The sequence below is a fragment of the Pan troglodytes genome, chromosome 9, assembly GCF_028858775.2.
Source record: "Pan troglodytes isolate AG18354 chromosome 9, NHGRI_mPanTro3-v2.0_pri, whole genome shotgun sequence".
Taxonomy (NCBI): Eukaryota; Metazoa; Chordata; class Mammalia; order Primates; family Hominidae; genus Pan; species Pan troglodytes.
Window position 1 is genome coordinate 7,882,217 of NC_072407.2, and position 23,420 is coordinate 7,905,636.

Consider the following 23,420-nt stretch of genomic DNA (forward strand, 5'->3'; position numbering starts at 1 on the left):
TCACTGCACTCCAGCTTGGGCAACAGCGCGAGACTCCTTTTCAAAAAAATAAAATAAAGAAAAACACTTCAATAGATAAAACTAAATTTAGGAAATATAGTAAATTTAGTAAACATAATTATATTGGAAGAAGTAAATAAAGTAGAGGTGATACATGAGCTAAATTCTCATCTACCGTAACAGGTTACATTTACTTAGATTTAATAAACCAAAACACACTAATATAAGCACATTTAGCGATATGAACTAAATTATATATCAGATGAATTAAAAATAGTAACAAAAGTGGTTTCTTTGACAGAGGAGGCCTAGGAGCAGGGAAAGCAGAGTAGGCCAGGATCTATTAATAAGTCCTTCTTTACTACCCAATTGTTTAATGACATGCATGTATGCAATGCCTTGGTAGGAATGGGACAGGTGTAGGATGGAAAATCAGGTCAGCAAGTATTAGCAAAAAATTAAGAAAAGCCTTGTAAAGTGACTGACACTTACCTACTGGGGCCTGGGGGGCTCCAAAGCCCAAAGTGGCTGTCGTAGTATTAAATCCAGGGGCCCCAAAGGCTCCTGTACCAAGAGGCCCTCCAATCTTAGGTTGGTTGTTCCCAAACAAAGATGCCTGTCCAGCACCAAGAGCTACGGAGACAAGAGGAAAGAAAAAAGCACCACAGAAGATCCTTTCAATGTTGTGCCAGAGGTCAGTTACTTAAAAATATAATACATTTGGAAACTTCATAATGACCACTCATTTCAACAAAGGGGTGAATATGGTAAGTGTTACTACAGGTCAAGTACTTGGCTCAGTATATTATACACATCATAGGTAAAATACTTAAATCTCTCTGTGCTTCAGTTTCCTCAATTATAACATGAAGTAACATATAGCTTAGATATTAATCCTAAAATTAAAATGAATAAACATTCATAAAGCATTTAGAAGACATCGGGTACATACTACATGCTCATCAAAATGTCTGGTGTAGAAACTATTATTCCCTTTTAACAGAGGAGAAAACTTAGGGTTTAGTAATTAGCACGATGTCACAATGTTATAAATGATAGAAATGGGGTTCAAACCTAGGTGTATTTGACAACCAGGGCTCTTAACTGCCTGCCACCTATAATAAAACAGGTTTCCAAAGAATTTTAAAAAATTAATTATTCTTAAAATTCAATACTTGCAAATCAAAATACTCAACTAACACAATCATGTCATCTTTCTTACAGACAACTATAGGAAAACTAAAGCCAACATATCGTCTTTCACTAACACAACACTTTCAATTATACCATCTCATGAAAACTGGTTTATCTAGACAAACTTGTTTTACAAAAAGCTCAATGTCTTCTGGTGAGGTTACTAAACAGACTCAAATTTCAGCACGAACCAGAGTGGTTGGACTAAGAACTCATTTTCACCAGAGGAAAACCCATTGCAGAAACTGGTATTGTTGAATTTTGCTTAGGGACCTTGTTGTCGGTGGTGATTTTAGAAGTGTAAAACGGGGAAGAATATGGTGAATACAAGTTATTGGCATTATTTTAAAAAATTCCATTCAATTTCCCACCATATTTCCCCAAAATTATTGGCAATTGATAAGATTTAAAGTTCCATTAAAAAGAGAGAGAGAGAGACAGGATCTCATTATGTTACCCAGGCTGAGTCCTGGGCGAAAGTAATCCTCCCACCTTAGCCTCTGAGTAGCTGGAACTACAGGCATGCATCACCATGCATGGCTTCTGAAGTTCTTTTTAACATATCAACTGCATCTTGAAACAAATACCGTTTACCAGGAAAATCACTTCAAAGATATAATACTTGCAGGTCAAAAATATTGTATGGGAACTGCTTTGAGATCACAATCAAAAAAGAACAGAAAGTTTATACCAAGACAACCCACACAATATAAATCAGTAAGGATGACTACTGAACAAATTACTGACTGTCCAACCTCATTAAAAATAAGACAACAGGGCCGGGCACGGTGCCTCACGCCTGTAATCCCAGCACTTTGGGAGGCCGAGGCGGGTGGATCACCTGAAGTTAGGAGTTCAAGACCAGCCTGACCAACATGGAGAAACCCTGTCTCTACTAAAAATACAAAAATTAGCTGGGTGTGGTGGCACATGCCTGTAACCCAGCTACTCGGGAGGCTGAGGCAGGAGAATCGCTTGAACCCGGGAGGTGGAGGTTGCGGTGAGCCGAGATCACGCCATTGCACTCCAGCCTGGGCAACAAGAGCAAAACTCTATCTCAAAAAAAAAAAAAAAAAAAAAAAAAAAAAAAAAAAAAAAGGACAGCTTTGGGACAAAGAATAAGACTTCTTTTAAAGTTCTAAACCATTAGTAATTAACGCAAGCTCCAAGAAATACTAAAATTATATTACTTCATCAAAGGAAATAGTTTACAGCACAAACTACAGGATTGTTTATTTTCTGGTAGTCTAATACCTCCTTGCCTCCAAACAAAAACTTAGGTGAAACTCAAATATAGAAAATAGATGAAAAATTCTACTCTAAATGTGTATTGCCCTCACCTTTACAGCATCCCTGGATGATGACCCATGAATCATTCTAAAATCACTGTACTGTATTTCAGTTTACCCACAGAAGAATTTAAAAAAGGTACTGTGGGCTGGGCGCGGTGGCTCACGCCTGTAATCCTAGCACTTTGGGAAGCCGAGGAGGGCAGATCACCTGAGGTCAGAAGTTCGAGACCAGCCTGACAAACATGGAGAAACCCTGTCTCCACTAAAAATACAAAATTAGCTGGGTGTGGTGGCACATGCCTGTAATCCCAGCTACTCGGGAAGGCTGAAGCAGGACAATCGCTTGAGCCCAGGAGGCGGAGGTTGCAGTGAGCCGAGATCATGCCATTGCACTCCAGCCTGGGCAAGAAGAGCAAAACTCCGTCTCAAAAAAAAAAAAAAAAAAAAGTACTGTGAGGTTTGAGTTGTCTGTAAAGGGATTATCATAAAATGACTTGACTACTGACTGTTGCAATGGAAAAATAGGTATTTTTATCCAGATCTGCCTTGTTTTATGCACAAATGGCTTTTTATGTTTAATGAAAGAACTAATGGTCCACAATTTGAGAGACATTCTGAGTGTGATGTTGTGTGATACAATAAAGTTCTGGTAATTTGTCAAGATAGGAAAAATGTGCTATATTTATGATTAGCTGTAGCAGTTATAAAGAAGCTATATGGGGGGCAAAATGGTAATAGTGGCCTTAGAAACTCCAAAGAAAATCAAGAAAAAATTGAAAATGGTTATTTTCCTTTTGAGATATTCCAAAATTGTTAGAATTTAAATTTATCTGAGGCATCTATTAGCACCAGAAAGATTTTTCTATCTCTCTTAGTATTACAATCAACCTTCCTATATGTAGCCATTACTTCAAGGAAAACCTGTAGAACGAAGGTTTATTATTATTACTAAGTAACCAAGGCAGTGGTGTGCAATTGATAGTGCTAATGATGCTATAGTGCTATCACTATAAAACAAGAAATTGTTATGTCCATGAGTTAATGAATGTTTCTTAGTCTCAACACATGGGGCGGGAGAAAATCACATGCCAAGGGTCAGTATAAAACCTTTTATACTAAGATTGGTTTCTTACATCGAAGCATACAAAAATATCTTACGTATCTGTACATTTAATATTTGTGTAACAACTACTCATTAAGTACCCAAACACCCACATTACAGGAGGCTTGAGTTTGAATCACCATCACTGAAAATAAGAAGCCGCAGAGAAACACCCACTTAGCTATTGCCTCCCAAAAATACAGCCTGAAGCTATAGTGCTAGTCTACCTGTTAAACCATGAAATGCAGAGTTCAGGAACGTGGGTGTTTATATGCAAGTCTCAGGAAAGGTTCCTCCCAAACCCAAGGGCCTGCTTCAGCAGATGTGATCATCAGGGAATTGCAACAGTGTGTGTGCTTGCTGACTCACAATTCTCATTTCCCTACATGATATGCTGCTGCTAAGGTTGGGGGTGTAAAATTCTTAATTGATTGTATTCATCTTTTAGTTTATAGGAGAGGCATGTATAAGGAATATACAACAGCAACACAATGCAGTTTGTTTACTGTGAGAGAGAACTGTTGAAGAAAAACAGAATATATTAAAATAAAATGTTAGGATATTACATTATTGTGGAATGAGAGACAAAAGCATCAGAAAAAGAGTTATAGAGTCTTGGAATATGGGGGAAGACATTGCTAATCATAACCTACAAGATCCAGGAGCCAAAGTAATTCTGATCACATAAAAATAAAACTTGTGGCTGGGCGCAGTGGCTCATGCCTGTAATCCCAGTACTTTGGAAGGCCGAGGCAGGAGGATCACGAGGTCAGGAGTTCCAGACTAGCCTGGCCAAAATGGTGAAACCCCATTTCTACTAAAAATACAAAAATTAGGTTGAGGCACAAGAATTGCTTGAGCCTGGGAGGCAGAGGTTGCAGTGAGCCGAGATCACACCACTACACTCCAGCCTGGGCAACAGAGCAAGAGTCCATCTTGGAAAAAAATAAAACTTGTGGCCCAGCGCAGTGGCTTATGCCGGGAGGCTGAGGCAGGCGGATCACCTGAGGTCAGTCGTCCAAGACCAGCCTGGCCAACATGGTGAAACCCCATCTCTATTAAAATTACAAAAATTATTAAAAACAAAAAAAAGAAAAGCCTTCCTGAATTTGAATTTGAGCAAAAAAAAAAAAAAAAAAAAGAAAAAAGAAAAAAAGAAAAGAAAAGCCTTCCTTAATTTGCCCGTACCAAAGCTATTTTTTCCTACAGGGTTGGAACAAAACATTTGATTTCAGATGATACATTCTGAATATGTTTAGGGATCACACTGTACAACAAAATGAGAGCTTTTGTTTTTATTTCTTGCAAAATTTATGTGGTAGAAGTTGGATAAGTTGAAAAGCTCAAATGAAATGCTTTCTGGGGTATAATGAGGAATTTTCATTAAAAAAAAAAAAACCAATTATATAACCAAAAAGAGTTAATATCCCCAATACACAAAGAATCCTTAAAAATAAATTAAGAGGCCGGGCACAGAGGCTCACGCCTGTAATCCCAGCACTTTGGGAGGCCGAGGCTGGTGGATCACTTGAGGTCAGGAGTTCGACACCAGCCTGGCCAACATGGTGAAACCCCATCTCTAACTAAAAAAATACAAAGTTAGCCGGGTGCAGTGGCACATGCCTGCAATCCCAGCTACATGGGAGGCTGAGGCAGGAGAATCACTTGAACCCAGGAGGTGGAGGTTGCCATGAGCTGAGATCACACCATTGTACTCCAGCCTGGCAAAGAGAGAAACTCGGTCTCTAAATAAATAAATAAATAAAATATAAATTAACAAGAATCTCAAGTTAGTGGTTGGTGCAGAAAAAAAGAAACAATAATCCAACACTATGAACAGAGAACTGACTTAAATGGCAAATAAAAAAAAAACAAAGATATTCACCTTTGCCAGTAATCAGTGAGGTGCAAACTGGAATGTACCAATTTCTACTGTCATGTATGAAAAGACAAAAAAGCCCAGTATGGAAAATACAGAAAAATGGGCATTGTATATAATGTGAGCAACACAAACCGGTATTTTTGAAAGGCAAATTAGCAAATTCAACCAAAATCTGAAATATGCGTATATTCCAACACTGCAATTCCAATTTGATGTATCAATCCTACAATAAACTAACACCTGCAAAATTATGTAACAAAAAATGTTCACTGAGGGTTTTGCCAACATCATCAAATAAATGTCCATCAATAGGTGAAATGTTAAATAATGGTATATGTATGATGTGTGTAAATTGTGTGTATTTAATGGAATACTAAATAATTTTTTTTAGGAATGAGACTTTTCTCTGGAGTGCAGTGGAATGATCACCGCTCACTGCAGTCTCAACTTCCAAAGCTCAGGTGATTCTCCCACCTCAGCCTCCCGAGTAGCTCGGACTACAGGCACATGCCACCAAGCCCAGCTAACTTTTTGCATTTTTAGTACAGAGAGGGTCTCCCTACATTGCCCAAGTAATCCGCCCACCTCAGCCTCCCAAAGACCTGGCATTACAGGCATGAGCCACCTCATCAAGCTCTAAATAGGGTTTTTCAAAATGAGATCGATATGTATGTACTGACCAAAAGAAAAACTGGTATTATGTGAAATGAAAACACAAGTCACAGAACACTATGTAAGACAGTGCTTTCAAACATTTTCAACTACAGCACATGCAATGAAAAACACTGAGATCCAAAACACATAAACACAAACACAACTGAGACAAAGTTTCATAAAAGGATACTAACCTTAATATTTTAAATGTTTTTTTTTTGTTTTTTGTTTTTTGTTTTAGGACAGCGTCTCATTCTGTTACCCAGGCTGGAGTGCAGTGGTACTATCGTAACCCAGTGCAGCATCTACCTCCCAGGCTCAAGCGATCCTCCCACAGCACATCTCATTCAGCTGCTTGAGTAGCTAGGACTACAGGCACATGCCACCATGCGTATCTATTTTATTTTATTTTTTTGATAGCATCTTACTATGTTGCTCAAGATGATGTTAAACTCCTGACGTCAAGCAATCCTCCTGCCTAGGCCTCCCAAAGTGCTGGGATTAGAAGCATAACCCATTAGGCCCAGCCTACTGATTTTTAATTCTACTTCATTTTCTTCAAATGCTGATTGCAGGCAACTATATTAATTATAACCAACTAATGCATCTCAGTCTCTGGCTTAAAAGTCACTCATACAGGGTGTAGTTTCCATATAAAAATATAATCCCAGGCCGGGCACGATGGCTCACACCTGTAATCCCAGCACTTTGGGAGGCCGAGGCGGGCAGATCACCTGAGGTCAGGGGTTTGAGACCAGCCTGACCAACATGGAGAAACCCCGTCTCTACTAAAAATACAAAATTAGCTGGGCATGTGGGCACATGCCAGTAATCCCAGCTACTCGGGAGGCTGAGGCAGGAGAATCGCTTGAACCCAGGAGGCGGAGGCTGCGGTGAGCCGAGATTGTGCCATTGCACTCCAGCCTGGGTAACAAGAGCAAAACTCCGACTCAAAAAACAAACAAGAATATAATCCTAAACCCTAAATATAAAAGACATGTATGTACAGACGTGTGTGTGTGTAAACATGTCCGAAAAATGCACAGAAACGGGTCTGACAAGATACATGCCAAACAAACCTAATCATTTCACAGCTGAAAAAGACTGGACTTTTCATGAAATTTCTGAATTGTTAAAAACTTTTTACCAGCACTTACATCTTTTATCTTAAGCAGAGAGCACTGACTCATGCCTATATTCCCAGCACTTTAAGAGCTCAAGGCAGGAGGATGGCTTCAGCCCAGGGGTTCAAGACCAGCCTGGGCAAAACAGGCCGACCTCATCTCTCCAAAATATTAAAAAACTAGCCAAGCATGGTGGCTTGCACCTGTTGTCCCAGTTACTAGGGAGGCTGAGGTGGGAGGATGGTTTGAGCCTGGGAGGTAGAGGTTGCAGTGAGCTGTGATCACGCCAATGCACTCCAGCCTGGGTAACAGAGCAAGAACCTGTCTCAAAATAAAACACCTTTTATCTTAAAAAGAAGACTGAAGGCTGGGCGCGGTGGCTCATGTCTGTAATCCCAGCACTTAGGGAGGTTGAGGTGGGAGGATCACGACGTCAGGAGTTCGAGACCAGCCTGGCCAACATGGTGAAACCCTGTCTCTACTAAAAATACAAAAATTAGCTGGGTACGGTGGCATGCGACTGTAGTCCCAGCTACTCGGGAAGTGGAGGTTGCAGTGAGCCGAGATTATGCCACTGCACTCCAGCCTGGGGGACGGAGCAAGACTCCATCTCAAAAAAAAAAAAGGAAAATTGGAAAAAATAAAAATAAAAACCACAAAAGCAGATCATAGTACAAAATGAGGTTCCATTAAGAAGGAAATGACAGCCAGGCACGGTGGCTCACACCTGTAATCCCAGCACTTTGGAGGCCAAGGAGGGAGGATCACCTGAGGTCAGGAGTTCAAGACCAGCCTGACCAACATAGTGACACCCCATCTGTACTAAAAATACAATAATTAGCCAAGGATGGTGATACACACCTGTAATCCCAGCTACTAGGAAGGCTGAGGGAGAATTGCTTCAACCTGGGAGGCGGAGATTGCAGTGAGCTGAGACTGCACCACTGCACTCCAGCCTGAACGACAGAGTGAGACTCCATCTCCAAAATAAAAAAAAAAAAAAATAAATAAATAAATAAATAAAAAAGAAGGAAATGACAGATGAATGCTCAGATGATAGAAGGGGAAAAAAAAAAAAAACAGATTAACTGGACAGTGGAAGCAGACTATGGAAATGGTTTGCAACTAAATGACCACACCTGCAGTCAAACGAATTGAAAAAGCAGGCAAAACTCTATGTTTAATTAAACAACCTAGTTTTACTGTACATGCTAAAACACTTATATATTTTATGACCATCATCACGCTCCAGCTGTTTAAAAACAGCTGGGCAGGTAGAAGGGTCAGTATCTTCAAAGGCACTGAAAAACAGTTGTTAACAGTAGGAATCAGGGAAAAGGGGTGACACTGGTCTAGATGACAATGGAACTAAATGAAATTCTCCTTGCAAAGGAGAATTACATCAGCATGTGCTCTTATTGCTCTGCCTTTCTATTAGGGCTTACTTTGATGAACAGTTTAAGGTCTCAAATCCCTGTTACAAAAGTAACATGGGGAAACTGAAAGTTAATGTCCTCATGACAATTCTCACATTAAATACTAAAAATCCCAAAAAGACCAGGACTATCAGAGGATATTTTGTAGAAAAGGGAGCATACAGCTTCTAACACAAACATGCCAATATTTTAAAGCCTGGTAAAGCATAACTGCTGGGAATGTCTTATAAACGCAACTGGAAAAACGAAAAGGTAGACTTCTTAATTCCAGTAATATAATCAAACAGATCTCTCAAGTTCCAGAAACTAGAAAGTCAAGCTGTGTCACTTCCTAGATCTAATGGTAGCAGTTTCTTACCTGTTCCAAATCCTGCACCAAGCCCAGTTCCAAGAGTCCCCGGTGCTGGTTTACTTCCAAAAATACTATTCCCACTGGTATTTGTGCCAAAACCTAGGAAGACAAAAGAATGAGTGGACTGTACTTTTAATATAACTCTCAATTTCCTCTATAAGGGAGTTTAACACAAAGCAGTCTGACTTTAAGTTGTGAACCTTTCAGTTAATATTTAGGACTCCTAACTTGTAGGATAACTTAAAAAAAAAATTTCACATATGCAAACAAGTCTTCATATTTACTTAATTACATTTCAGCCTTGAAATATCAATTCAAAGGCCACGCGCGGTGGCTCACGCCTGTAATCCCAGCACTTTGGGAGGCCGAGGCTGACAGATCACCTGAAGTCAGGAGTTCAAAACAAGCCTGGCCAAGATGGTGAAACCCCGTCTCTATAAAAATACAAAAAAAAAAAAAAAAAAAAGGCCAGGTATGACGGTGCATGCCTGTAATCCCAGCTACTCGGGAGGCTAAGGTGGGAAAATCGTTTCAACCCAGGAAGCAAAGGTTGCAGTGAGCCTAGATTGCGCCACTGCACTCCAGACTGGGCAACAGAGCAGGACTCTGCCTCGAAAACAAATAAAAATAAATAAATAAATAAAATAAAATAAAGAAATATCAATTCAATATAGGATAATATCAATATTCAAGCAAAGTGAACACACTTGAGCTTTGGGAACATTGCCTTTGTAAGGCCCAAAGCTTTCAATGCAAGTTTCAAGTTTATTTAGAAGAGAAATTAATTCCCCCTAACTTGTACTAAAAAAAATGAAACAACTGGCCAGGTGTGGTGGCTTACGCCTGTAATCCCAACACTTTGGGAGGCCAAGGTGGGCGGATCATGAGGTCAAGAGTTCGAGAACAGCCTGGGGAACATGGTGAAACTCTGTCTCTACAAAATATACAAAATTAGCCGGGCATGATGGTGCATGCCTATAAACCCAGCTACTTGGGAGGCTGAGGCAGGAGTATCACTTGAACCCGGGAGACGGGGGTTGCAGTGAGCCAAGATCGTGCCACTGCACTCTAGCATGGATAGAGTGAGACTCTGTTTCAAAAAAAATACAATACAATAAAATAAAAATAAAACAATCAACAAAGACACTTTAACTGAACCTAAAGGTCCTTGCTAAGAAAAAAATTACTTACAAAACTTTCCACAGTAGCTTTTATTTTGAATAGATGAACCTAGCCGGGATAGTAACGTGTAGCTGATTACACGTGAGAAGTCTTCTTCACTATGACCCACCATTTAAACAAAATCCTATAATTTCCCTTTAAAATCCACAGGTATCAGCCAGGCACGGTGGCTCACAACTGTAATCCCAGCACTCTGGGAGGCCAAGGTGGGCAGGTCACTGGAGGTCACAAGTTCAACACCAGTCTGGCCAACATGGAGAAACCCCACCTCTACTAAAAATACACAAATTAGCTGGGTGTGGTGGTGCACACCCAGAATCCCAACTACTTGGGAGGCTGAAGCAGGAGAATTGCTTAAACCCAGGAGGCAGAGGCTGCAGTAAGTCGAGATCGCACCACTGCACTCCAGCCTAGACGACATAGCAAGACACTATCTCAAAAAAAAAAAAAAAAAAAAAATCCGTAGGTATCAAACAAAGATCCTATTCTGTACTGCTGCCATTACTTTTCTTTTGTTCATCTATGCCCACAAAGTTTCATTATTCTTTTTGTAAATAAATATCAACAAAACAATTAATGAATATGTCATTAATTTCTCATGAGAGAAAAGAAATCATTAGCCAGAAAACCCTGTTTGTAAAACATATGAAGTCATTTAAAAGTCATAAAGCACTGGGCATGATGGCTCACACCTGTAATCCCAACACATTGGGAGGCAGAGGCAGGTGGATCACTTGAGGAAAGGAATTTAAGACTAGCCTTGCCAACATGTGAAACCTCTTCTCTACTACCACGAAAAAAAAAAAAAATTAGCTGGCTGTGGTGGTGCACGCTTGTAATCCCAGCAATTTGGGAGGCTGACGCAGGAAGATCGCTTGAACCAAGGAGGCAGAGGGTTACAGTGAGCTGAGATCACACCACTGCACTCCAGCCTGGGCAACAGAGCAAGACTCCGTCTCCAAAAGAAAAAAAAAAAATCATGGAGGAAAAAGTAGCCCAAAAAGATAACAAACAGAGTAAAGAGACTATTTTAGAACAGATGAAAGTATCACTAATATTATACTTTGTCGTGCCAGTATTTGGATTATTATCTCAATGAAAAAAATCAAGAAGAAAGCTGAAGAATATAAAAGTTTAAAAACAATCGTATTTCATGTCATTTTAAAATTCAAGCAAGCAGGCCGGGCGCAGTGGCTCACGCCTGTAATCCCGCCACTTTGGGAGGCCAAGGCAGGTGGATCACAAGGTCAGGAGTTCAAGATCAGCCTGGCCAAGATGGTGAAACCCCGTATCTACCAAAAAATACAAAAATTAGCCGGGTGTGGTGGCAGGCGCCTATAATCCCAACTACTTGGGAGGCTGAGGCAGAGAGCTGCTTGAACCTGGGAGGCGATGGTTGCAGTGAGCCAAAATCACGCCACTGCACTCCAGCCTGGGTGACAGAGAGAGACTCCATCTCGAAAAAAATAAATACATGAAATAAAATCCAATCAAGTAACCTGACTTAATCGCAATATATTTGACTTAGACATTCACTGAATCTCTTCTTTAATTCTTCTAATAGCTATGCCACAAAAATGGGGTGCTGCCTACTCAAGCATCATCAATTTTCCTTGATGAAAACACAAAAAAATGTACTTGGAGATATTCTTTTCCTTTTTGAATAAAAATTTAATCAAAAGGGATCTTACAGTCCCATAAGCAGCAGAAAACAAGACACTCGTGAACTATCTCAAACCCACAGAAGGGAAATAAATCCCAACTTACACTGTTTATACCACACATTTCCTCCGATTCTCACTGACAAGTTTATCGACTTGTAAAATTCAATTTTACAAATTACAATTAAAAAGACAATTCAAATTCGGCACACAAGTTGGTGAGACAACTCAGATAAAGATGACACCTTTCATTTTCATATCACTGAAGATGACTGTAAATATATTCACACACCAAAAAAAAACCTCTAAGTAAATCAGAAATCTGCAACCATCACTGCAACTTCTGCCTCCTGGGTTCAAGTGATTCTTCTGCCTCAGCCTCCCGAGTAGCTGGGATTACAGGCATGCACCACCATGCCCAGCTAATTTTTGTGTTTTTAGTAGAAATGGGGTTTTACCATGCTGGCCAGTCTAGTCTCGAACTCCTGACCTCAGGTGATCTGCCAGCCTCGGTCTCCCAAAGTGCTGGGATTACAGGCGTGAATCACCACACTCGGCTTGTTTTTGTTTTTTGGGGAGACATCATATATATCTTAATATACATCACATATAACATCAAATATATCTTAAAAAAAATTTTATCGGCTGGGCGCAGTGGCTCACGCCTGTAATCCCAACCTTTTGGGAGGCCGAGGTGAGCGGATCACGAGGTCAGGAGATCGAGACCATCCCGGCTAACATGGTGAAACCTCGTCTCTATTAAGAATACAAAAAAATTAGCCAGACGTGGCAGCATGCGCCTACAGTCCCAGCTACTTGGGAGGCCGAGGCAGTAGAATGGTGTGAACCCGGGAAACGGAGCTTGCAGCAAACCGAGATCGTGCCGCTGCACTCCAGCCCGGGCGACAGAGCGAGACTCCATCTCAAAAAAAAAATATATATATATATATGTATAAATATATATATATATACACACATATATATATATTTTATCAAGTGTAGCCTATACAAACACCCTTATAGTGTTCAGATAAAAATAACGGGCTGGGCGCAGTGGCTCATGCCTGTAATCCCAGCACTTTGGGAAGCCAAGACAGGCAGATCACCTGAGCTCAGGAGTTCGAGGCCAGCCTGGGTGACATGGCAAACCCTGTCTCTACAAAAACACAAAAATTAGCCAGGTGTGGTGGTGCATGCCTGTAGTCCCAGCTACTCAGGAGGCTGAGGTGGGAGGATCACTTGAGCCCAGGAGGCGGAGGTTGCAGTGAGCTGAGATCACACCACTACACTCGAGCCTGGGAGACAGAGATCCTGTCTCCCCAAAAAACAAACAAAACAAAACAAAACAAAAAAGCCGAGCGTGGTGGTTCACGCCTGTAATCCCAGCACTTTGGGAGACCGAGGTGGGCAGATCACCTGAGGTCAGGAGTTCCAGACTAGACTGGCCAACATGGTAAAACCCTGTTTCTACTAAAAATACAAAAATTAGCTGGGCGTGGTGGTGCATGCCTGTAATCCCAGCTACTTGGGAGGCTGAGGCAGAACAATCGCTTGAACCCAGGAGGCAGAGGTTGCAGTGAGCTGAAATCGCGCCACTGTACTCCAGCCTGGGTGACAAGAGCGAAACTCCGTCTCAAAAAGAAAGAAAAGAAATAATATTTAATTTTGAACATGAAGCATGCTACAAAAAAAAGAGCTTTATTAAACACACACATTTTCAAAGGGAGTGGAAATTGGTTCTTGACGGACTAAAATATCACAGATTATGATAGTTTGTGGCCCTCCAGAGAGTCACACAACATAAACAGATACACAGTATATGCGTGGTATGAAAATCTCAGGGGAAGGGAGATGATGATTAAGAAAAAACAGGCCAGGCGTGGTGGCTCACGCCTGTAATCCCAGCACTTTGGGAGGCCAATGCCGGCAGACCACGAGGTCACAACATCGAGACCATCCTGGCTAACACGGTGAAACCCCGTCTCTACTAAAAATACAAAGAAAAAATTAGCCGGGGGTGGTGGTGGGTGCCCGTAGTCCCAGATACTCGGGAGGCTGAGGCAGGAGAATGGCGTGAACCCAGGAGGCAGGGCTTGCAGTGAGCCCATATCCGGCCACTGCACTCCCGCCTGGGAGACAGAGCGAGACTCCGTCTCAAAAAAAAAAAAAAAAAAAGAAAAAAGAAAAAACAGGCCCATTACAGCAGGTACAACTTAAAAATGAAAAAATAGTCTACAAACGGTCCATGGGGAAGGGTAAGTGATAATAGAAAAGGTTGAGAAACGCTAATTGACCCTTAACTATCTTTCCATTTTAATTTTATAGGAAAGAAAGAAGTAGGGATGGGTGCAGTGGCTCACGCCTGTAATCCCAGCACTTTGGGAGGCCGAGGAGGGCAGATCGCCTGAGGTCAGGAGTTCAAAACCAGCCTCGCCAACACGGTGAAACCCCATCTCTACTTTAAATACAAAAATTAGCTGGGCATGGTGGCAGGCGCCTGTAATCCCACCTACTCAGGAGGCCGAGGCAGGAAAATCACTCCAACCAGGGAGGTGGAGGTTGCAGTGAGCCAAGATTGTGCCATTGCACTCCAGCCTGGGAGGGAGGGGAGAGAGACAGAGAGAGACAGAGAGACAGAGACAGAGAGAGACAGACACCAAGAATCTTACCCATGGTAACCAAGTCCACTGCCTCAAAATGGTTGTTTCAAACAGAGTTTATAGGAACTATAATCATTTCTGGCAGTGAATGAGCAAAATGACTAAAAGGGATTATAAAAATCAAACCAAACACATCAATTTAGGAATTGGTACCTATCAATGACCTATCTACCTTCTTCCTGTAGTTGATAAACATATTAATTTTCCAATAGATGTTTAATATGATCTCTTTCTCCAGTACAGGATCGTTCAAAAGCTCATTAAAAAACTGTTAACTGCTGACCTACACCAAATAACCATGTCTTTGTACTCAACTCCTAAAAAGAATCTATCAGTGCCTAGTGATGTATCTGGCACACAAAATCCTCAAGAAATATTTGAACCACTATTTCCCTCGACAAACAGAATAAACTTCCCATATCTGATCTGACAGATGCTGAATTTTGAAAACATAATTAGGTAGTTATAAGATATATTGAAAATATTGACTGGGTGTGGTGGCTCATGCCTATAATCCCAGCACTTTGGGAGGCCGAGGCAGGCAGATCATTTGAGCTCAGGAGTTTAAGACGAGCCTGGCCAACATGGTGAAACCTTGTCTCTACTAAAAACACAAAAATTAGCCAGGCACAGTGGTGCATGCCTGTATTCCCAGCGACTCGGGAGGCTGAGGCAGGAGAATCGCTTGAGCCCGGGAGGCAGAGTTTGCAGTGAGCCGAGATCGAGATCATGCCACTGCACTCCAGCCTGGGTGACAGAGACTACACCTCAAAAATAAATAAATAAATAAATAAATAAAATAATAATATCATCATGTTCCATAAAACTGGTTTACATTTTTCCAGCGTATCTCCGAGACAGTAGGTTAAGGTTTTGAAAATTATTGTTCAATCTTTTCTGTATTTTCCAGATTTTCAACAACGAATATGCATACTATGAACATGCATTCAAAATTTTTGAAACCGTAAAAAATAAACTACTGAATAATCCCCCAAATCAGAAAGGTTTCAACTTTCTTCTATTATTTTTCTTATTTTATTTTATTTTTTTAGAGACCTACTTTCACTATGTTGCCTAGGCTGGAATGCAGTGGCAATTCACAAGTGTGATCATAGCACACTGCAGCCTTGAACTCCTAAGTGATAGTCCTGACTCAGCCTCCATAATGGCTGGGACTACAGGTGCTCACCATGATGCCTGGCACATTTCGACTTTCACTAAGAATAACCAGGCCAGGTGCAATGGCTCACACCTGTAATCTCAGCACTTTGGGAGGCTAAGGCGATATAAAGACCCTGTTCTCCACCAAAAAAAAAAAAAACAAAAACAAAACAACACAACAAACCAACAACGACAAAAATAAGAATAACCAATTATCTCCTGTATGCTACCACAGGTTTGAAACCTGGCCTCATACAATGTGTTACTTAACCAAATGTGTTTCCTTTATGGTTTCTCAGCTATTGCTGAAGTAATCCAAAGTAAATGAAAGGCAATTTACATGCCTACTAATTATCTCAAGCCATATCCAGGACTTTAAACCTTTCCCTCTGGTACTTCACATCAAGCTACCGCTTACCTGAGAACTTTTAAATATTTCCAATCATACGAATCAGGAGAATAACGTGTGGTATAGTCAGTGTAACTTTAAGAGAGCCAAACCTGCTTTTTATATGTACCAAAATTAGAAGTGTTTGTATTGGTTCCTAAAGTCAGGGTTGGTTTGTTACCAAAGAGCCCGCCACTGGTTGTACCAAATGAAGGTGCACTGGTTGTGCTGCTTCCAAATGTAGTAAGCTTGTTATTGCCAAACAGGGTCTAAAAAGAATAGAATACAGGAAAATTTAAAATAATATTAAGACACACACCAAACTAAATACAGGTTACCTCAGGTATACTGGATTGGGTATGGGGTGGGAGAAAGATGCCCTAACATTCATAAAAAAGGTGGAAAAAGATGAATAAAGGCTATCAAAAAATAATCTGAGCAAGATTAACTTTATAAACACGGAATGCTTCTGGCCTGAAAAGTTAATGGTAACCCCTAAGGATTACCACTGAAACACAATGAATCCAATGAAACCAGATTTCAGTGAGGCAAAGAAAAAAATAACAAGGCCATCAAATATCTTTTTACCTGTTAAGAGGAATGTAGCAAATACTTGCTTTGCCAGAAGAAATCACTACAAGAAAAACTTTGAACATGCTACATGGATGTTCCTTGAAAACGCTATGCTAAGTGAAAGACATCAATCACAAAAGACCACATATTATGATTCCACTTACATGAAGTGTTCAAAATAGTCAAATCCATAGAGAGAAAGTAGGCTTAAGATGATTACAGGAAAATCAGGAGTGACTGCCAATGACTATGGCATTTCTTTTTGGCATAATGAGTATGTTCTAAAATTAAATATGGTGATAGTTGCACACTTTGTTGATATACTAAAAATCACCTAGCTATACACTTTAAAGAGACAAATTGTATGGCATGTGGACTAAACATCAATAAATCTGTCACTAGAAAGTACTAGAAGCCGGGCACAGTAGCTCACGCCTGTAATCCCAGCACTCTGAAAGGCCAAGGCGGAAGGATCCTTGAGGCCAGGAGTTACCAGCCTGGCCAACATGGCAAAATCCCACCTCTACTAAAAAATACAAAAGTTAAGGCCAGGAGTGGTGGCTCACGTCTGTAATCCCAGCACTTTCGGAGTCCAAGGCAGGTGGATCACGAGGTCAGGAGTTCGAGACCAGCCTGGCCACCATGGTGAAACCCCATTCTCTACTAAAAATACAAAAATCAGCTGGGCGCGGTGGCGGGCGCCTGTAATCCCAGCTACTCGGGAGGCTGAGGCAGAGAACTGCTTGAACCCGGGAGGCAGAGGTTGCAGTGAGCCGAGATCGCACGCCACTGTACTCCAGCCTGGGCAACAGAGCGAGACTCCGTCTCAAAAAAACAAAACAAAACAAAACAAAAAACAAAACAAAAGCCTGGCATGGTGTCACACGCCTGTAATCCCAGCTACCTGGGAGGCTGAGGCACGAGAATCGCTTGAGCCTGGGAGGGAGAGGTTGCAGTGAGCCGAGATCATGCCACTGCAGTACAGCCTGGACAACAGAACGAGACTCGGTTTCAAAAACAACAACAACAACAACAACAACAACAAAAGTACTAGAATGTCTTGAAGCATTATATAATTTTCTCAATTTCTTACCTCAATTATCTGTCCAAAGTTTAAAAAAAGAAAAGAGAAATTTCAATCTCCATGAAAACAGGACCATATGTTTTAGGGACTTTGTGTTCCTTTTTTATTTTTTAAGACAGAGTTTTGCTCTTGTTGCCCAGGCTAGAGGGCAATAGCGCGATCTCGGGTCACTGCAACCTCCACTTCCTGGGTTCAAGTGATTCTCTTGCCTCACCATCTCAAGTAGCTGGTATTACAGGCACCCACCACCACACCCAGCTAGTGTTTTTTTTTTTTTTTTTGTATTTTTAGGAGAGACGGGGTTTCACCATGCTGGCCAGATTGGTCTCAAATTCCTGACCTCAGGTGATCCACCCACCTCGGCCTCCCAAAGTGCTGGGATTACAGGCGTGAGCCACCGCGCCTGGCTCTTTTTAAATTTTTTTAACCTACTCACAATAGCAAGTTCAAAGTTTCTTCCATGAGTACCTCAACAATTTCAACAATTTGATCAACCCCAAAAACATTTCATTCCCAAACATCATACCAATTTATCACGTACAAAAGAGGGAAGAACTAGGAGTTAAAAATTATCTGATTCAAATAAAGCAAAAGAATTTCAATTTAGACTCAACAATTAAACCAATGCTATCAGAAGTATGATGCACATAAGCACTGAGGCAAAGAAATTTTAAAAGGGAAAGAATTTACTAATTGAAAACAAACCTGAAGTTAACCTGAAATTTCATTTTATATCAAATAATTTTTTGTTCTCAGAATCAAATCATATTAGGCTGGTGTAATAATACACCCAATAAAAATACTTGCAAGACAGTCAAATCCTTAGAAGAAAATTCCTTTTAACAAATTTACACACATCTTCAAATTACAGTCAACTGCAGAAACCTACCGAACCAACAGCACCAAATCCAGTATTGGTCTGCCCAAAGAGACCTGTTCCTGTTCCAAATGCTGTCCCAGTGCTGGTGTTTGTAGCTGTCCCAAAAAGACCTCCAGGCTGTGAGGCTTGGGTTACTCCAAATAATCCCTGCAAAGAAGTTTATATAGATTAAAAGATATCCTGTAATAGTTTCCGTAACGAATCTCAGAGTAATAAAAAAAAAAGTTACCATTTTTTCAAGCTTATATGACAGATATTAGGCTAAATAACTTATATAGATTATTTCCTTCAAAACAACCTTGAAAAGCAGGGAGTATATTTTTCAAAAAGCTCAGAGCATTTTAAAACTTGCCCAAGGTGCCACAGCTCCTGAGTGGTAGGACCAGAAGTTCAAACCTATATTTAAGCCCCTGTTCTTCCCAGGATGATGAACTCCAAGGTCTTAGGCGTCTATTAAATAATAAGACTTTAACTCTTGTGCTCTAAGAGATGTCAGGGTTGCAACACTGAAAAGCAAAATAGTATGTCTGGGTCCTTCATTTTCAACGATTTAGGTGAAAAGAACTAATCAGTATCAAGCTGGGGAGTGAACTTAGAATCAAGTAACCAAAAATAATCAGCGAAAATAAATCAACACGGACCGAGGTACGAGTGTTATGTTAAAGAGCCTTAATTCCTTTTTTTGATACGGAGTTTCGTTCTGTTGCCCAGGCTGAAGTACAGTGGCACAATCTTGGCTCACTGCAGCCTCTGTTCAAGTGATTCTCTCGTCTCAGCCTCCCAAGTAGCTGGGACTACAAGGGCACGCCACCAGGCCTGGCTAATTTTTGCATTTTTAGTAGAGATGGGGTTTCACAATGTGCCCAGGCTGGTCACGAACTCCTGACCTCAGGGGATCCACCCGCCTCAGCCTCCCAAAATGCTGGCGTGAGCCACTGCACCCAGCCAAAAGCCTTAATTCTAAATGAGAAACTATACTCATTTCCAATGAGCAGTCTGCATCATCCTATGTTTAACAATGTATTTTACTTATGCATTAATAAAGGAAAAATATTGTGCTAATAGACTTGCTGAATAGGGAATTCACTTTTTAAAGTTTTATTGAGACACAATTCAAACATCATAAAATTCACTCATTTACAGTGGACTATTCCGTGATGTTCTGCAACCATCCCTACTGTCTAAATTCTTACACCCCCCAAAGAAATCCCAGACCCATCAGTGATTACTCCCCATCCCTAGGGAACCATTCATCTTTTTCTATGGATTTTTTTTTTATTCTGAACATTTAATGTGAATGGAGTCATAAAAAATGTGGTCTTTTGTGACGGGCTTCTTTCAGTTAGCACATTTTCAAGGTTCATCTGTGTTGTAGCATATATTAGTACTTCATTCCAATTTATGGTTGAACAATATTCCATTGTATGCATATACCACAATTGGTTACCCATTCATTGTTAATAGATCTTTAGGTTATTTCTACATTTTAGTCATTATGAATAATGCTGTTATGTTCACTTTTGTACAAGTCTATGTCTTATTTTTCTTCGGTAAATCCCAAGATGTGCAATTGCTGGGTCATATCGTAACTCTGTTTAACATTTTGAGGAACCACCAAACTGTTTTCTAAAGGGGCTGTACCAGCAATGTATGAGGGTTCCAACTTCTCCAGGTTCAATACTTACTACTGTATTTTTTTGTTGTTTTTGTTGAGTCTCACACTGTCACCCAGGCTGGAGTGCAGTAGCACAATCTCGGCTCACCACAACCTCCGCCTCCTGGGTTCAAGAGATTCTCCTGCCTCAGCCCCCCGAGTAGCTGGAACTACAGGTGGGCACCACCATGCCCGGCTAATTTTTTGTATTTTTAGTAGAGACGGGGTTTCACCATGTTGTCCAGGCTAATCTCGAACTCCTGACCTCGTGATCTGCCTGCCTCGGCTTCCCAAAGTGCTGGGATTAAAGGCGTGAGCCACCGCGCCCAGCCTGTTAGTCTTTTTTTATTGTATCTTTCAAATAGGTATAAAGTGGTTATCTCATTTTGGTTTTCATTTGCCTTTCCCTGATGACTTATGATGTTAAGCATATTATCACACCACTTACATATCTTCTCTGGAGAAATGTCAATTCAAATCCTTGGCCCTTTTTAAATGAGTTATTGTCTTACTACTGAATTATAAGAGTTATTTATACATCCTGGATACAAGTCCTACATCACATGTATGATTTTCAAGTATTTTCTTCCACTTACAGGTCTTTTCACTTTGATGATATCCCTTTGATATATAAATGTCTTTCTGCCATCTTTTTTTGTTTAGAGATAGGGTCTCATTACGTCGCTCAGGCTAGAGTGCAGTGGCCTATTCATAGCCACGATCATAGTGCACCGCAGCTTCTAACTCATGACCTCAATGATTCCCCGACCTCAGCCTCCTGAGTAGCTGGGATGAGAAGCATGTACTAAAAGGCCTGGCTAAAAGGTTTTAATTTTGAAAAAGCCCAATTTATCTATTTTTTCTTTTTCTGCTTTTGCTGTCCTATCTAAGATATTACTGTCTAACTAGGTTTCTTCTAACAGTTTTATAATTTTAGCTCTTGCACTTAGAAATCTGATCAATTTGTGGCCAGGCATAGTGGCTCACACCTGTAATCCCAGCACTTTGAGAGGCTGAGGCAGTCGGATCATTTGAGGTCAGGTGTTCAAGATCAGCCTGCCTAACATGGTGAAACCCTGTCTCCACTAAAATATAAAAAAATTAGCCGGGCACGGTGGCGCACACCTGTAATCCCAGTTACTCAGGAGACCAAGGCAGGAGAATCACTTGAACCCAGGAGGCAGAGGTTGCAGTGAGCCAAGATCTTGCCACTGCACTCTCGTCTGGGCAATAGAACAAGACTCTGTCTCAAAAAAAAAAAAAAAAATTGATCAATTTTAACTTTTGCAGTTAAAAAATGCTGTGAAGAGTCCAACCTCATTATTTTGCATGTGAATAATCAGTTGTCCCAGCACCATATGTTGAAAAGACTATTCTTTCCTCACTGAATTGTTTTGGTATCCTTGTTGAAAATCAATTGTCTACAAATGTGAGGGTTTATTTCTGGACTCTTACTTCTATTCAATTGGTCTATGTCTCTCCTTGTGCCAGTAACACAATTACTATTGCTTTATAGTAAGTTTTAAAATTGAGAAGTAAAGCCAGGTACAGCTGCTCACACCTGTAATCTCAGCACTTTGGGAGTCCAAGGAGAGCAGATTGTTTGAGCCCAGAAGCTCGAGACCAGCCTGGATAACTCGATGAAAACCCATCTCTACAAAAACTACAAAAATTAGCTGGACATGGTGGTGCACGCCTGTAGTCCCAGCTACTTGGGAGGTGAGGTGAGAGGATCGCTTAGCCCAGGAGGCGGAGGACACAGTGAACTGAGATCATGCCACTGCACTCCAGCCTGGGTGACTGCAGCGAGGCTTGGCTCAAAAAAATTAATAAAATAAAATTGAGAAACATGAAGGCCAGGCGCAGTGGCTCATGCCTGTAAACCCAGCACTTTGTGAGGCAGAGGCGGGTGGATCACCTGAGGTCAGGAGTTTGAGACCAGCCTGACCAACATAGTGAAACCCCGGCTCTACTAAAAATACAAAATTAGCTGGGTATGGTGGTGCATGCCTGCAATCCCAGCTATGTGGGAGGCTAACGCCGGAGAATCCCTTGAACCCAGGAGGCAGAGGCTGCAGTGAGCTGAGATCGTGCCATTGCACTCCAGCCTGGGCAACAACAGTGAAACTCCGTCTCAAAAAAAAAGAAAAAAAAAAAGAAGAGAGAGAAGCCTGAGGGTTCTCCAACTTGTTGTTTTTCAAGATTGTTTTAGCTATACCGGGTTCCTTCTTATTCTTTCTTCAGTGTTTTTATCATGAAAAAGTGTCAAATGTTTTTTCTGTATTTACAAAGGTGATCATGTGGTTTTCTGTTGTTTAAATTATATTACCACAGTGTATTACAATGATTAATCATCATATGTTGAACCAACCTTCCTCGGATAAATCCCACTTAGTCATGGATTATGATCCTTTTTTGTTTGTTTGTTTTGAGACAGAGTCCCGCTCTGTCACCTAGGCTGGAGTACAGTGGCAAAATCTCGGCTCACCGCAACTTCTGCCTACTGGGTTTAAGCAATTCTCCTGCCTCAGCCTCCTGCGTAGCTTGGATTAGTCACCCGCCACCCAGCCCAGCTAATTTTTGTATTTTTGGTAGAGACGGGGTTTCACCATGTTTGCCAGGCTGGTCTCGAACTCCTGACCTCATGATCCGCCCACCTCAGCCTCCCAAAGTGCTGGGATTACAGGCAGGAGCCAGCACGCCCGGCTGATCCTTTTCATATGTTACTGAAATCAGTCATCTAGTATTTTGAAGACTTGGGGGTACAAGCATACTTTTTTTTAAATTTTTTTTGGGATGAAGTCTCGCTTCGTCGCCCAGGTTGGAGTGCCATGGAGCAATCTCAGCTCACTGCAACCTCTGCCTCCCCCTGGGTTCAAGCTATTCTTGTGCCTCAGCCTCCCAAGTAGTCAGGATTACAGGCACCAACCTCTGTGCTTGGCTAAGTTTTGTATTTTTAGCAGAGACGGGGTTTCACCATGTTGGCCAGGCTAGTCTCAAACTCCTGATCTCAAGTGATCTGCCCACCTCGGCCTCCCAAAGTGCTGGGATTACAGGCATAAGCTACTGTGCCCAGCCCATACTTGTTTTTTAATCAGTAAAAGTATCTCTAATTTTAAGACGAGGTAAATTCCAAGTCCT

The 23,420-nt window shown here is 41.1% G+C and overlaps 1 protein-coding gene across 20 annotated transcripts in view; it reads right to left on the bottom strand.

The window, feature by feature from the left end:
* NUP98 (nucleoporin 98 and 96 precursor) overlaps window positions 1-23,420 on the bottom strand; it is a 121,851-nt gene that overhangs the window by 68,145 nt on the left and 30,286 nt on the right. For 6 of the 20 annotated variants that reach the window (XM_009459755.5, XM_054661914.2, XM_063782622.1 and 3 more), the window contains 4 exons: window positions 18,635-18,772; window positions 16,219-16,357; window positions 9,043-9,135; window positions 493-633 (listed from right to left, as the gene is read on the bottom strand). In XM_009459755.5, the coding sequence (XP_009458030.4) occupies window positions 493-633; window positions 9,043-9,135; window positions 16,219-16,357; window positions 18,635-18,772 (511 nt within the window). The remainder of the gene's footprint in view (window positions 1-492; window positions 634-9,042; window positions 9,136-16,218; window positions 16,358-18,634; window positions 18,773-23,420) is intronic. The other 14 variants (XM_054661915.2, XM_001158156.6, XM_063782625.1 and 11 more) reach the window with 5 other exon arrangements.